General features: G+C 33.4%; 2 protein-coding genes across 2 annotated transcripts; one reads left to right on the top strand and one right to left on the bottom strand.

The window, feature by feature from the left end:
* Window positions 1-398: 398 nt before the first annotated feature.
* On the top strand, window positions 399-2339 carry LOC102580604 (acidic endochitinase). Its single transcript, XM_006345512.2, has 2 exons — window positions 399-782; window positions 1660-2339. The coding sequence occupies exons 1-2, from the start codon at window positions 433-435 to the stop codon at window positions 2186-2188; spliced, it is 879 nt and encodes a 292-aa protein (XP_006345574.1). The 5' UTR covers window positions 399-432; the 3' UTR covers window positions 2189-2339.
* Window positions 2340-2983: 644 nt separating this feature from the next.
* LOC102580952 (NADP-dependent malic enzyme) lies at window positions 2984-8422 on the bottom strand. Its single transcript, XM_006345513.1, has 19 exons — window positions 8148-8422; window positions 6667-6787; window positions 6491-6565; window positions 6225-6376; window positions 6035-6140; window positions 5883-5948; window positions 5693-5788; window positions 5516-5587; window positions 5349-5432; window positions 5175-5273; window positions 4729-4776; window positions 4580-4633; window positions 4341-4439; window positions 4158-4247; window positions 3999-4076; window positions 3827-3901; window positions 3651-3741; window positions 3441-3569; window positions 2984-3350 (listed from the first exon to the last, which is right to left on the bottom strand). The coding sequence occupies exons 1-19, from the start codon at window positions 8261-8263 to the stop codon at window positions 3262-3264; spliced, it is 1740 nt and encodes a 579-aa protein (XP_006345575.1). The 5' UTR covers window positions 8264-8422; the 3' UTR covers window positions 2984-3261.
* Between the last annotated feature and the right edge of the window lie 6884 nt (window positions 8423-15306).

A 15306-nucleotide genomic window follows, 5' to 3' on the forward strand; every position in this document is an offset into this window, starting at 1 on the left:
TCAAGTGAACATTTTTTGTCCTATAAGTTTGTCAAAGTAAGTATTTTTTGGGTTTTCGTCAATTATTTATCAAACTCTGATTCTTAAGTTTAATCGAAATGGAGAAACATCTAGAAATTTCAAGAAACTACACCAGATTTTAAAATAGATTTAAAAAAAAAAAAACAACATAAACAACCAAATCAAAAGTTCCAAATTTGAGTTCCCGCTAACTTTTTTGGGTTCTTATAATTTCAATTAAATTTACCAGTAAGAATATGATAAATATCTAACAACTATATGGGCCGAAACTACTCAGTTGATACTTAAAAGACTATTTTAAACATACTACCAAAGATAAGGGACCATTATTGTCATTTTCTCATACCCCCACCAACTATAAATAATAGGTATACAACTCAACTTTGATATAGCCATTCCAATTTTAAAGTCATGGGTATCAAATATGGTTTACTTTTCTCAGTATTAGTGCTACTTCTTCTAGCACTAAAACTAGAAGCAGGAGGAATTGTAATTTATTGGGGGCAAAATGGGAATGAAGGTAGCTTAGCTAGTACTTGTGCATCAAATAACTATGCAATTGTGAATATTGCATTTCTTGTAGTTTTTGGGAATGGGCAAACACCAGTGTTGAACTTGGCTGGTCATTGTAATCCTAGTGTTGGTGGATGCACTGGGTTAAGCAATGACATTAGAGCATGTCAAAGTAGAGGTATCAAAGTTATGCTTTCACTTGGTGGTGGTGTTGGAAGTTATTCCCTTTCTTCTGCTGTTGATGCTAGGTAAGATTTGTATTAGTACCATAGAGTTGATTGAATTTTTGTTTTTTTGTTTAACCATATGGTATTAGAAATAACTAGCTCAACTAATCGAGAGGCTGAGTCAGAATTTAATATTTATGTTCTAGTCCTTTGGAGTTACTGAATTCCAAATTAAATGAATTTTCAAAAACAAATAAGAGAGTTCGAGTTGACACTATTCCATAGTTGACATGTAGAGCCCTTTGATGAGGAAATGCTTCCTATCAAGAATTTATTTATTCAACGAATTGACATACAAGGAAAACTTGTTCAAAATAGAAATTCACTTTGTATATTTTTTTTATGACACTTTTTTTTTAATCTGTTCTAAAAAGAGCGATATTTTAATATAATTGAAGAAAAACGTAACTTTAAACTTCTTATTTTATATTGATGTCACTCTTATAACTTTAGAAATGTCCACATATTTAAAACAACTTCTAAGAATACTTTTAATTAGTATGTTTCAAAAAAAAATTCTTTCTTTCATGAACTTCCTATCCAATCAAATACTATCGTATAAAATGAAAAGAGTAACAACTTGTCCTATATGCATATTGCATTTTCCCACTGAAAAATGTGTAGTGGTTATTTCTAAATATATTTTTGTTGAATCAGTGTGAAAAGAAAAAAAAAAAAGTAATAGTTTCATATGAAAAAATTAGGAAGTTTCCACTATTTCAGTGAGAATCAGTTTTCCACCATGTGTCTTTCTAGTTAGCTGGAAAAGGTGAGAAATGACAGAAAAATCATGTTCTATAGCACAAACTTCTCAGTGATTCGGGGGAGGAAAAAACCTTTGTTTCCAGTAGTGTTTTGTGACGAATTTCGAGTTAATTAATTGTCAAATACCCTGCAGGAATGTAGCAAACTATTTATGGAACAATTATCTTGGAGGTCAATCAACTTCACGTCCACTAGGTGATGCAATTTTAGATGGAATTGATTTTGATATAGAAAGAGGAACAACACAACACTGGGATGAACTAGCAAGAGCCCTCTCAGGATTTAGCCAACAAAGGAAAGTATACTTAACTGCAGCTCCACAATGTCCATTCCCTGATTCATGGTTAAATGGTGCACTCTCTACTGGCCTATTCGACTACGTTTGGGTTCAATTCTACAACAATCCCCCCTGTCAATACTCTGGTGGTAGCGCGGAAAATCTTAAGAGTTATTGGAATAAATGGACCGCGATTCAAGCTGGAAAGATTTTTCTAGGATTGCCCGCGGCTCCAGGAGCTGCTGGAAGTGGTTTTATACCATCTGATGTGCTTGTTTCTCAGGTTTTACCAGCAATTAGTGGTTCACCTAAGTATGGTGGTGTTATGCTTTGGTCTAAATTTTATGATAATGGTTATAGCTCTGCTATAAAGCCTAGTGTCTAAGATGTATGTCCATATAGTTGGTTATGTTGTACTATTAATTAATGTGATGAATAATGTTATGATCTCATAACTCAAAGTATATTGAGTAATGAGGCTGGCTTTCAATGTTCTTGTTGTAGTTTGTGTGTTCAATTACAAAATTGTGTTGTTACTTGTGTATATGTACCTTGACCTCAAGCTTTTTAGGGTGAATAGGCAAGAAATTCACTTTGTAAAAATTGAGTAGTGGGAGTAACTTTTGGGGCGGACAAGATGAAGGAAACGAGATTGAGATGGTTCAGACATGTGAAGAGAATGTGGGGGGATGCACAAGAGAACAAGAGATTGATTGTAGCTGATTTTAGGAGATGTAGAGATAGGCCGAAGAAGAACTAGGACAAGTGATTAGGCATGACATGTCACATCTTCAGCTTACTGAGGACTTAATCCTAGATAGAAAGATCAAGGATTAGGACAAAAAGGTAGTGGGTAGCCGATCTTGTCATACTTTCAAATAGGAAAGCCAGGGTTCAATTTCCTATTTCTCATTTAGTAGTATTAGTAAGTAGTCGCGTAGTATTATATTCAACTTTCACTACTACCTATTATTTCATTTGCCTATGTATCTTGTTGTTTTGTTATCATCTTTTACCTATCAATCTTGTCTTGATTATACATCTTTTTGAGTCAATGGTCTAATCAGAAACAATCTCTATACCCCGCAAAGATAGAAATAAGGTTTGTGTGTATCCTACCTTCCCAGACCTCACTTGTGGGATTATACCGACAATTATAGTAGATTCAGATACAAAGAACTAACATAGAATTCCGTATAACATTAACAACTCAATTTATTCACCTTCACGGCTCCTCAAATTATTATAGCTCTTATGGCTATGAAAACAAACTACTTTGGCAACATGCCAACACACTCAATAACAAGTTTACTAAACAACAAACTCGATTTCTGATCGAGTCACGACAAAAAATAAAGCTTAATACACAACACAAGCTTACAAGAAAGACAGATCGAAACGAACTATTACAACTCTCTGGTGCATACAAGATTACCACCGGTGATATGATCAATTCAATCATCTGTAGCTTCGGTAGTTAGGAGTATACATGCAACTCTCAGCATACTTCACCAAATCTGCAGGTTGAGGGAGACGTGTTGCCACACCTGGAATACAATTGACCAAATTGTTTAATGTTTAAGTTAAACAGGACGAGTATAAAGGCGATATAAGAAAAGGAAAGGAAATGCACTCACCAAGTTCATATGCTTTGGCTGCAACACTAGCAGCTATGTGAGCTGAGATCTTTCGGATATCAGCAAAGGGAGGGTATATCATTCCCTTGGCATAATGTTCCTCAGTTACTTGAGCAGCTAAAGCTTCCGCTGTTTCATAGAAAATCAACTAGTGTTAGAGGAAAGGCAAAAAGGATCCCCAACAGAAATTCATCCCTTTGTTGTACTTACAAGCTGCTAAAAGCATGTCATCGTGCACACGGATTGTACCAGACATGACCAAGCCAAAACCAAAACCAGGGAATATGTAACAGTTATTTGCCTGTATATCGCAAGGGGAGAACAAAATCAGGAGCTGTTCCATTCTGAATCGACTATAACATGGAAAGCATATGCATTCACAATACCTGGCCAGGAATGTTGAGTTTTCCGTCGTACTCAAAAGAAGGGAATGGACTTCCACTGGCAAAAACAACGCGACCCTTTTAAAAAAAGCAAAAGCAATAGTCAGTGTCATGAATGTTATAGCTAAAATGACCACAAATATAACAAGAACTGTTTCTCATCGATACTTCGTACCTCACTCCAAGTATAAGCTTCTTCAGCAGTACATTCAGCTTGTGAGGTTGGGTTTGAGAGAGCCATAATAAGAGGTCTCTGCAGAATATTTTTAGTCTGTTAGCTCAAGAAATAAAAAAATTGCCGGGATAAGAAGAAATGAAGCAGGAAATGGATCACCTTATTCATGCAGGCCATGGCCTCAACTACTTCCTTAGTAAATGTTCTTCCAGTTCCAGATGTCCCAATTAAGACAGTTGGCTTAACGGCCTAGATAAAAGTTTGAAGCAAGGAGAGTTAAGATTATAAATCATAGAAACAGAGTTTTTGAGATGGAAATCGATCGTGAGGATCTCGTCGTACCTTAACAGCGTCTAGGAGATTGTTGACAGGTTCGTGTTCATGAGCCCAAGGCTTCTTGAAGGCTTGAAGTGTTTCCTTGCGACCACTAACAATAAGACCCTGTACATGATCACTCATTTAGATGGACTATGTACACTAAATAACCAAGTGCCCACATCTATCACATATAAAATATAAGATGAAAACCGAAGAGAGACGAGCTTTTCTGAGAGAGATCGTAGATCGTATATCTTTTATACCTTTGAGTCCACAAGCCAGATCTTTTTTCGTGTCTCCTCCACGGGAATTTTTGTCTGCAGGCAACAATATGGAAATTAATTATGTGCTACTAATTGGAATTACAACAAATCTTCGTTCTACAGTTTGTACGAATAAACCAATCTGGTACCTTGTTTGAAATTTCAAGTGCTATGAGTTCTGCAATACCAGTCCCAGCCTGCAATAATAAGACGATTAACATGTGTCATTTGACTTTGAGATCCTTTTTAATAGTTCATGATGCATCATTGCAACTTCGAAAGTTTAACGAGAAGAAACAGAAAACAATCACGATTCCACAGGTGACTTAATTTCATTTGGGTAAAGCTGATTAGATGACAAAGAGTTGAAAGAGATTTGAAGATTCTAATGTAAACCATAACCAACATTAGTCCAAAAGGATTCTGAAGCATCAAAAAAGAGGGTGTAGCAGAAAGTTGAGGTTTCCCTTTTAAGTCAGTATGGAACCTGTTACCCATTCAAAACATCTTTATAAACCATTTAGTTTGTAAAATCGTGTGCACCGTAAACAACCCAAGTTGGAGGTGGAAATTTATCAAAAAGATAGAAACCAACCTCTCCAGCACCGAGGAACAAGAATGTATGATCACATAATGCACCTCCAAGTAGCTTAAGGGATGCAATAAGCCCTGCAAGTACGACAGAAGCTGTCCCCTGCAATAGCGGAATAAACGATCAGAAATGAACAAATCAATCTCATGAGAACATCCAGAGAGACATATAGCATACCTGTATATCATCGTTGAAGACCAAATGCGAGGTACGATATTTAGCCAACAGCTCAAAAGCATTGTGGTTTGCAAAATCTTCAAACTGAGAATGAAGTTACAAACATCAGGTTCAGGTGTCATATGGTAAAAACATGATGAAACATTCATAAGTTTCAAATTATTGACCTGTACGAGAATTTTTTCGCCATAGTTTTGCTTCACAGCAGACATGAATTCATGAAGGAAGTCATAATATTCCTGAAAGAAGGGAGAAAATGTAGCAAAAGCAGCTTCAGTAAGAATTCAGACTTTTGTCTACAAAGACTAGCACAGGTGATAAAATAGAATGGTGCTAAAGTACACCTGTCCAGTTGCTCTCCTTTGTTTGAGACCAATGTAGAACTCGTCGTTCAGTAACTTCTCATTGTTTGTCCCTACGTCAATGGTAATAGGCAAGCACTGCATATACAAGCAAATTGATGATCAAAAATGTTTTCATAGATAAGAAAATGATGCAGAATCAAGGTTATGATAAATTCACGAATTTTGGTACCGCGGAAGGTCTAACTCCTCCAAGTGCAGTATACAGGGCTAATTTCCCCACGGGGATTCCCATTCCCTGTGACGTTAAAACGAATTTCATGTGAGTAACGCATAGTGGAAAGGAGGAAAGAGACTTATATCAATTGAGGGCATCAATATCACCTGGCAGCCAAGGTCACCAAGTCCCAAAATTCTTTCTCCATCAGTCACGACGATGACCTGGATAGATTTTTCAGGCCAGTTCTTCAATACCTCAAGGATCCTTCCTCTGAAAATAAATTATTCATACTTTAGTTGAATGTACTTTCATGTGAAAGTAGTAAAAACACCTTTAATCCGAAAAATTTCATACTTTTCATTCAAACTGATGTATAAACCCTGTGGACGCTTAAAAATGCTTCCATATTTTTGACACGCCTCACCAACAGTTGGAGTGTAGACAATTGGAAGTAACTCTTCCACATTATCAATAAGAAGCTTGTAGAACAACCTTTCATTTCGTTCCTGCAAATAACAAACACACAAATAGAGGGAAAAGTAAGCGAAAAGGACATATAACAATATTACTTCCTTGGTTTCAGATGAAAAATCAGAACCAAAACATGTTTTCGAAAATACCTCTAATTCCATCATGGCAACATATTTGTGCAGAGGGACGTCATATTGGCGTATAGACTGCATAAGTTTTTTCTCCTATTTGATATAAAACACAACATTAATAAAGTTATTGTACATATCAATCACACACAAACACATCACAAAAATTTGAGACTTGAATTAGTAAGTAATTTTACCTGAAGTTCCTGTGAGGAAATGACAGGAGGCAAAAGGCCTCTCAAGTAATGAGCATCTCTTTCTCTCTCAGTGAAGGCAAGCCCTTTGTTGTAACGCGGATCCCTCAACAAGTTGTACCCACTGTTATTACAAAGTCAAACAGGTAAGCATATATTCAAGTTTACAACGGCATTTGTATATAACAATACAATAGGTAACAACTATCCAAACAAGTTAATGATCAATAACACACCGTTCACATACCAATTCAGAAAGTAACCTTCCTGAAAATTGTAAGTCTTATTAATTCACGAACATCTCATTTAATCAGGAGTTCATTATGAATAAATATCTAATAATATTTGAATGTGAACCTAATTATTATTGTATATTAACTTGAAGTTGTTATACAAACTCATAAACTTTAAATCCTGGATCCGCACTGACATTAGAATCAAACATTTCAAGTATGACAAGTTGCAAATTGCAATACAGCATATAGCATCTGAAAAACGGAAGTATAAAATACGAGTAGTAAATTAATAAAGCCAGTGGCCGAACAATTCAGAGTTATTTCAAACAAAATGAAGCTGAAGCTTGAACTGATTGGGTATGTCCAAAAAACAAAATATCTGTAAACCCATATTTTAATCTCCCGTTTGGGCATAGATTTTGAAGTTGAAATTTTTAAACTTCAAAAATTGAGTATTTGAAGTTATGATTTTGAAAATTGAAGTAGTGTTTGAACATGAATTTTACTTCGGAAAAACTTGAAGTTTTGGGAGTTCTTCAGCATCCCTCAACCAGTGGCGGAGCCAGAAATTTTAATAAGGGTTCAAACTCTGAGAAGTATACACATGAACTAATGAAAGGAGGTTTGAAATCTATTGTACATATCTAAAAAATAATTTTAACCATATATAAATAGTACTACTCCCTCCGTCCCATTTTATATGATGTACTTTGATTTGGCACAAACTTTAAGAAAAATGGAAAGACTTTTAAAACTTGTGGTCCAAAAATGAATGATAGAAATTTGTGTGGTTGTAAATCATTTCATTAAGGGTAAAAAAGACATTTTATAGGCAAATTGTTACTTAAAATAGAAATGTGTCATTCTTTTTGGGACTGACTAAAAAGGAAAGTAAGTCATATAAATTGGGACAGAGGGAGTAATATTTTTCGCCGAGGGAGTTCGGAGCCCCTCATTATATGCTGCCTCTGCCCCTGCCCTCAACTAATTCCGAGATACATGTTGGTTTGTAACCTCTCGCCTGCAATAGATAACTCTATCCATCGGAAAAAATCACCTAGTATTTTCTTTTACTTTATTCACCATCAGACCACACCCGAGTGCATTAAACAGATATTTGACCATAAATTTCAAAATTTGATCCAAAATGTATTATCAAACTTAGCTAAATTTGAAAAAAATCATAACTTTCAAATTGAATCCACCTAAAAAAATCTCGAGTTCAAAACTTTTGAGCAAGTAATTTACCTAGAAACGGCAATAGTCCAGGGAGTGATGCACTGATCCTCAGTGGCGCAATCCTCACCGTAAACATCCTCGACACCACCGGTGGGAGTTGACAGATCCTTCAATGCGCTCTCCATTTTCTCCTTTGTAATTTCTTGTTAAATTCTCACAGACTTTTGTTTTCTCCTTTGAAGTTATTATCTATCTTCTTTAATTCAGAGACTTTGGGTTTTCTGCAAGTCTTTCAGTTTGTCCAACTATATATATATACACAAAACTATTGGTGTGTGAAAGGGAACAGTTGACGGAGTATTATCCTTCTAGACTAGTAAAATATTGTTATTTTTATCAATAGTTGAATTGAATTTTCCTTTGTATTTACACATTACACAAGTCTAAAGTTTTGACCTCCGACAATCTCTCCTTCCGTCTAATAATAGTTGTACATAATTGACGTGGCATCAGATAGGGGCAATTTTATCAAATCATTTTTATTAATATAAGTTATTTAAACATTAAGAAAATGATAGTATTTAATAGCATCGGTAAAAAATAGACACAATATAGTAAATTATTTATTGAGTTTATAAACTGAACAAATATTGTTAAACATTCCAAAATAATATAGTAGACAAGTAAAGATGGACAGTGAAATGATTAGTGTACCATTTTGAATATTTAACTAAATTTGGCATAATACTCCTATTTCTTGTTTGTTTTAGTTCTTTTAATCTCTTTTTTTGATTTTTTTAAATTTTAATTTTTTATATGACATGTTTAAAAATTATAAAATCAAAGATATTATACATTTCACTTATTTTTAGTGTAAGATCGGATAATTTGAAGGTTATTTTTTTATTAAAAAAAACAAATTGTATCAAATCAAAATTAGATAAATAAATTTAACAGAAGAAATAATTAGTTGTGTTGTGCCTAGCCCCCTCGGAGTTGATCATTTATTAATATCTCTATAAATACTTACATTAGATTCTAATTTAAGCATATTAGGTATAATACAAATATATAACTGTTACATTTATTTATTTATTTGGAACAACCAATTTAGATGGTATATTTAGAAATTTTTTAAGATTGTTTGGTTTGAAGATGAATTATGATAGATTAGTTATGCTGCAATTAATAATTTTAGCTTTTATTTGATTTGTTATTTTAAAAATAACATATTCAATATAATGTTTAAAAATATGTATATTTATAAAAATATCATATTTTATTTAGATCGAAAAACTTGACAAATGTTGCCTCCGTTTTCTTATTATTCAACCATTATGGAAATGGAGGAGGAAGTTTAGTAGCTATATCGATGTAGGCGTTACATAAGAATGACGATACAAACAAAATAATTAATTAAAGAAGATGAAAAACGCTCAAGTGCATAAAGGTTCATAAATGAAATCTTATATTCTTCCGTCCACTTTTAATTATCATATTACACTTTTCGAAAGTTAATTTAATTAATTTTCAAAGTTAAATTGGATTACATCAATTTGATATTTTAAATAAAAAATTTAGATATTCAAAAACTATACGAGAAGTAATAAAACAAATTTTAAAAAATTACATATCGATATGATGAAAAAATACATCATAATAATATTAATCAAAGTACTTATTGTTTGACTCTAGAAAAAAAAATTATGGCAATTAAAAGTGGACACCGAGTTTTAAAAAATTTAAAAAAAACCTACTTTTTCCGTCTCAATTTATGACATATTTCGTTTTTCGAAAGACATACAATTTAAGTTTAACTAAGAAATTGCACATGAATTCTTCAATTTTTTGAAATAAAATTTATATATTTATAAACTACGTAAAAGTACTTAAAGTCACAAAAATTGACAATCCAAAATATTTAAAAGATATATGAAAAATTTACGACCAAATATAGACTTATTTGAATTTTGAAATTTAAAATGTATCACATAAATTGAGATGAAGGAAGTATTTTTATAATCTTAAATTAAAAATATGAAAATATATTAACATGTCTTTTAATCTTGTGATAAATATGTCCCGTCATAAGTTAGAATAAAAAATTATCAACAAAAAAAAATATTTAAAATAATAATTAAAAAAAAAAACTACTGAAATGGAAGAAGTATTTGCTTATCTCCAAATATTGATGTGAAATTTCAATTGGATATTTGACAAAATCTTGTCTGGCGGCTTAAGCGCTGGACAGACATGACGTGAAAAAGTGCTGCCCAAAATATTCCTTTTTTTTCTTATTTTCTACCTGTGTTCGACCTTTCATTGAAATTCGATTATTTTAAATTTGACTCAATATTCATGTAAAATCCATTCGGAAAAGTGCTTCTTATTGAAAAAATTTCATACTTACGAATTTATGATCTCTAATTAAGAAATGAGCAGTTTCATACACCATATCTTTGGTGAAAAAGTCCTTGTCTCTTCTTTTTTTATTAATTTTTAAAAAAGGTCCTTTTCTCATTATGGGACTGGTGACATTGGGGTTATAGTGCTCGAACGTGGCTTGCATTTCTTAAATAATCTTCGAATATTCCTTTATTATATTTAGGATTTTAAGAAGGATAAATATCTTTTGAGTGAAACAGAAAGTAGTGGATAAGAGGGGTTGTTAAAAATAACAACTACTAATATTAATCTAATAATTTTAAAGATCGTAGAGTTAAAAAAATGAAATATCTTAAGAGGGAAAAAAAAAAGTCGGTCCCTTCGTTTCACTAAATGGATGTGTTTTGAATGAAAATATATGTGCTTTAATTGAGTATGTACAAATAAAAACTTAAATTTGTATAAAATTGAATAAGTAGATATACGTATTCTACCTGACGTCTCGCATGATTGTCAGGTAGAACACATCAATCTACTTATTCAATTTTATACAAATTTAAGCATCTATTTATATCTGTTTAAAACGTAATTAAAGTACATATATATCAGTTAAGACCATATTAGAAAAGAAAAAAAAAACATGTTTCATGTATTGCATCATTTTTATGTTTTAAAGGACTAACTTTATGAGAGTGATTCTTCGAGTGGTGGGGCACTAAAAGTAATTGATATTATATGAATATACATGGTGGACCTTAAAATTATATGGCCGGTAAAGTTGTAGCAGCCTCTTAGGTCGCCTTTGATGACTTTCAACTTTCCAGTCCACTCAACGACGCGTATTATTTTTCGAATAAAAACAATTTAATAGTAATACTTTGAAATTGAATGAGAGAAAAAAAAGGAATAGTTTCGCGATCATAATCAACCACTTGTCTAGAGCATCAATTATAGGACTAGTATTGAATAATATCTTTTTCGTCCTATTTATGTGAGGTTATTTGATCAAATATTAAAAAGTAAAAACAAAAAAAAAAAAATTCTATACCAAGACATCAAAAAAGGTATGAGATTAAGGGATTGTTTTGCAATCTATTTGAGAAGGCATTTTCGGAACTGATTTAGGATTGAGAAAATTTTCAAAATGTCAATATTTTAGCATTTAACAGGGCTCTTTAGCCACAATTTTAATATTTATTAAAAATGTCAATATTTTAGTTTGCTATGTATTTTATTCACATTTTTTTGTTTCTTTTAATTGAAAGAATACAATTATTTAAAAATGGAAAGGAGAAATTTAGGAGAGAGAATATTTTAAAAGAACATATCACTTAAAATTCTCATCCGTTACAAATTCAATATTTTAAAAAGGGAAAATTGTATATAATAGCAAACTATTAATTCAAATTAAATGTTATAAATATAGTTTGATTTAATTGTACCTCATAGCAAATTGTTGCTATTTCGCCTCTCTCCTGGTGAATCTCGCTCGCCACTCTCGTTCTCTCCCTCGCCTCTCTTGCTTTTTATACAAACGCAAATGTATAAAATGCGTTTGTATTTGTATAAAGCGAGATAAAATTGTGTATATATATATATATATATATATTTTCGTTCCCCTCTCTCCCCTCTCCCAGATCTCGCTCGCTCACTCGCCTCTCTCACTTTATACAAACACAAATGTATACATTGTGTTTGTGTTTGTATAAAGCGAGAGAAAATTGTATATACAAATACAAATGTATATATTTTTGTCCTATACACTTATGATTATACAAATACAATCTTCCCCTGCCCAGTTTTATTTTGTCTTTCTCTCTTTCTCGCTTTATACAAACAAAGATTATACAATTGATCTTTTGTATATGTATACCAAAGAAGATTATACAACTGCTTTCTTTTGTATATGTATAGCGAAATATACATATTAATGTTTGCTATGGAGCGCAATTATGCAAACTATAATTATAGCATACAAATATGATTTTTGTGTTTGCTAAATGTGAAAGTTGCTCTTTTAAAAATGGCCATATCACTTAAATTCTCATTAGTAACAAATTCAAAAATAAACGACAGGAACCCATCCCACTTGTTCATCAAATTTCTAATATCAATTTTAAAATTTCCATTGATAATACTCAATTTCTGTTGAAATGAATTTCATTAAATTTGTGTTTTTTTCTGTTGGGAAGAAGATTTTGAAAATTGGTATAATTTCGTTGACAAACAACTTTGGAAAAGGAAAATTCAACTAGAACTTCGATAGAATCAGTGAAATACAAAATCGATCAGGTATTTGTTAACTGTTGAATCATTAATTTGCTTGGAAGTTTTGACATGAAAGTTTTTTTAATTTTCATGTGTAATTATAATTTGTTTGGATGACGAGTCAGAGTTTTACTAATGTACAAGTGAATACGGATTTTGATTTGGGTTTGGTGCATAAAAAATCAAAAAGAAAAGAAAAAGAAACATATCAGACGAGGATGAGGAAGAATTTGGGTGTTGTCCACAAAAAGATTGAAAAAAAATATATAGCAGACGACGATGAAGAACAAGGAGGAAGAGGAGGAGGAGAAGAGGATTGCAAATTTGTATTGATACCAGAATTGTAGTCGTATTTAACTTTTGTTTGTCAATTATTTTTCTTTTACTCGACATTTGTAATTTTATTACGAACATTGTATTTCTTTTTTAGTTTCTAGTCATTCCAATAGGTATGCCAACAAATTGTATTATTTTGTAACGACCCGAACCGTCGACATCTAGGAAAGGAAAAATGTCGGGAGAACTGGGCCCATCATCCCGCTAGAACGGGACAGATGCAGCTAGGGCGGCGGCGCTCTAGCGGGACAAGGAGCACCAGAGCAGGAAGGTCGGGGGCAGAGCTTAAATGACGCGAAGTCTTATTTTCTCTTTTTTCCCAAAATACCAAAAAGAGGCGAGGATCACTCCAGAAATCCTCAAAAGGTTGCTCTAGACTTGGGAAGGAAGGAGGAAGAGATTTCTAGCACAAGGATGACGATAGTTTGCGGATTCTAGGCCAAATCCATCGCCTCGAGGTCCGGAAACCAGGATTAGAGTTATAGTCCCGTGCAACTTCTTGGCGCCCAAGTAGGCTAGGTTTTATTAATTGAGTAGTCTTAAATCCGTGTTCACTGCGTAGTATATTGTTAATTGACAGTAGAATTCATGCGTAGGCCTTCGTGCACCAAAAAAATGGTTACGCGAGATGTGTACCGTAGGGGGAAGCCCCGTCCTGTGAACTAGGTATAGGTGATGGTTTGATTTCCTGTTTGTGTGATATATGTCAGTTAATTGCTTTGTTGTATGCATGCATGTATGAGAATAAGGAATGTATATCAAATCTAATGCAAATGAGTATATGTATATGATCAATTACATGCCATGAACCTAAAACTTGATTATATGATTATGAGTAATGTTCATTATGGGTGTAATTGTGATTGTGGTTGTGCTGATTGAATCGGGTGTCACGTTCCGACACATACATTGGATCGGGTGTCACGTTCCGACACATATATTGGATCGAATGTCACGTTCTGACACACTAACAGTTTGGGTGTGGGTTCCATAAGAAAACCATTGGTGACTACTATGTTCATATCTACCTGTCATGGATGTTGGGAATTAGTATGGTGCTTCTAAATGATAATTGAATCATGCATTATATATATATGTGTGTTAATATATCATGTACTTGTTATATTAGTGAATGAACTATAAATGGCCAGGCCCAATCGGGATGTGGTATGGTAAGTCGAGACTGAGGTTCCAAGTGTTACTATGTATTACTTAGAGGGGTTGTCTATGTTCTTAAAATAGTATGAGAAGTGAGGAGGTGTTCGTATCGTAAATGTTGAGTAGCTAGGTCTTACCTCAGAAAGGGGATTCGTATTGAAACGGTTAGTGAACCTTGATAGAATGTACTATGGAGTCAAGGGTCGAGTGATGATGTGGATGAAGTAAGGGTATATCGTGAGTGGTTGGTAGGGTGGGTAGTGGTTACATCCAAAAATTCTTCTAAGTGATTCTAGGAAGTCGTTCAATTCTTTCTCTCCTTCGTGCGAGTGTCGCTTGTGCTATGAGTTGAGTTTAATCAGTATCTTCCGATTCCAGTTGGTATCTCAGCGAATTGAACTTGATGTCGTAGTCTCGGCTGGAGGACACAAGCAAGGTAAATTGGACCGAGAAGGTTCCAATTGGTATTTGGACTTAGAGGCAGTATAAATGCATGGATGACCAGTAATGGTCATCTATGGAGCGAACTGATTAATAATTTAGACTTGTCTGTGAGTTGTAGCTTAAAACTGTGAATGTGTGCATATTATTATCTGAAATGATGGTTGGTGTGTAAAGTATAATTACTTGGATGCTATGATGTGATTATGTGCATAGTGTTGCATGTCTAAAGTTTGATGTATGCAGTATACTTGCTCGAATGTTTGAAATTATGCAAGTTATAATTGCTTGAGTTCGTGAACTGGTTGTCAGAAAGAGAGTCATCATTGGGTTAGGTGCAAAGTCTAGAGATAAATTACAATTTGATTCGTAAATCAAATTTTGGACGTGTGTTGCAATCGATTATAAATTATGTATGTGATAAGCACACTTTTGGGATGTGCATGTTTGTTGTGTTGGATTGGTGGGAAGGGATTCTGGAGTGTATACCGTTGGGTTGACTCGGGGGAGAGGGGGGGACAATTAAGAGGATTAACCTAATTGCTTAGTTATGATCCTAGGAATCAATGAAAACTCTAGAAAACGGGAAGAACCCCAGAAAATTGTTGACCTAAGGACTGGTTCTGTCGGAGCTTCTAGG

Source organism: Solanum tuberosum, unplaced genomic scaffold (genome assembly GCF_000226075.1).
Source record: "Solanum tuberosum cultivar DM 1-3 516 R44 unplaced genomic scaffold, SolTub_3.0 scf00069, whole genome shotgun sequence".
Lineage (NCBI taxonomy): Eukaryota > Viridiplantae > Streptophyta > Magnoliopsida > Solanales > Solanaceae > Solanum > Solanum tuberosum.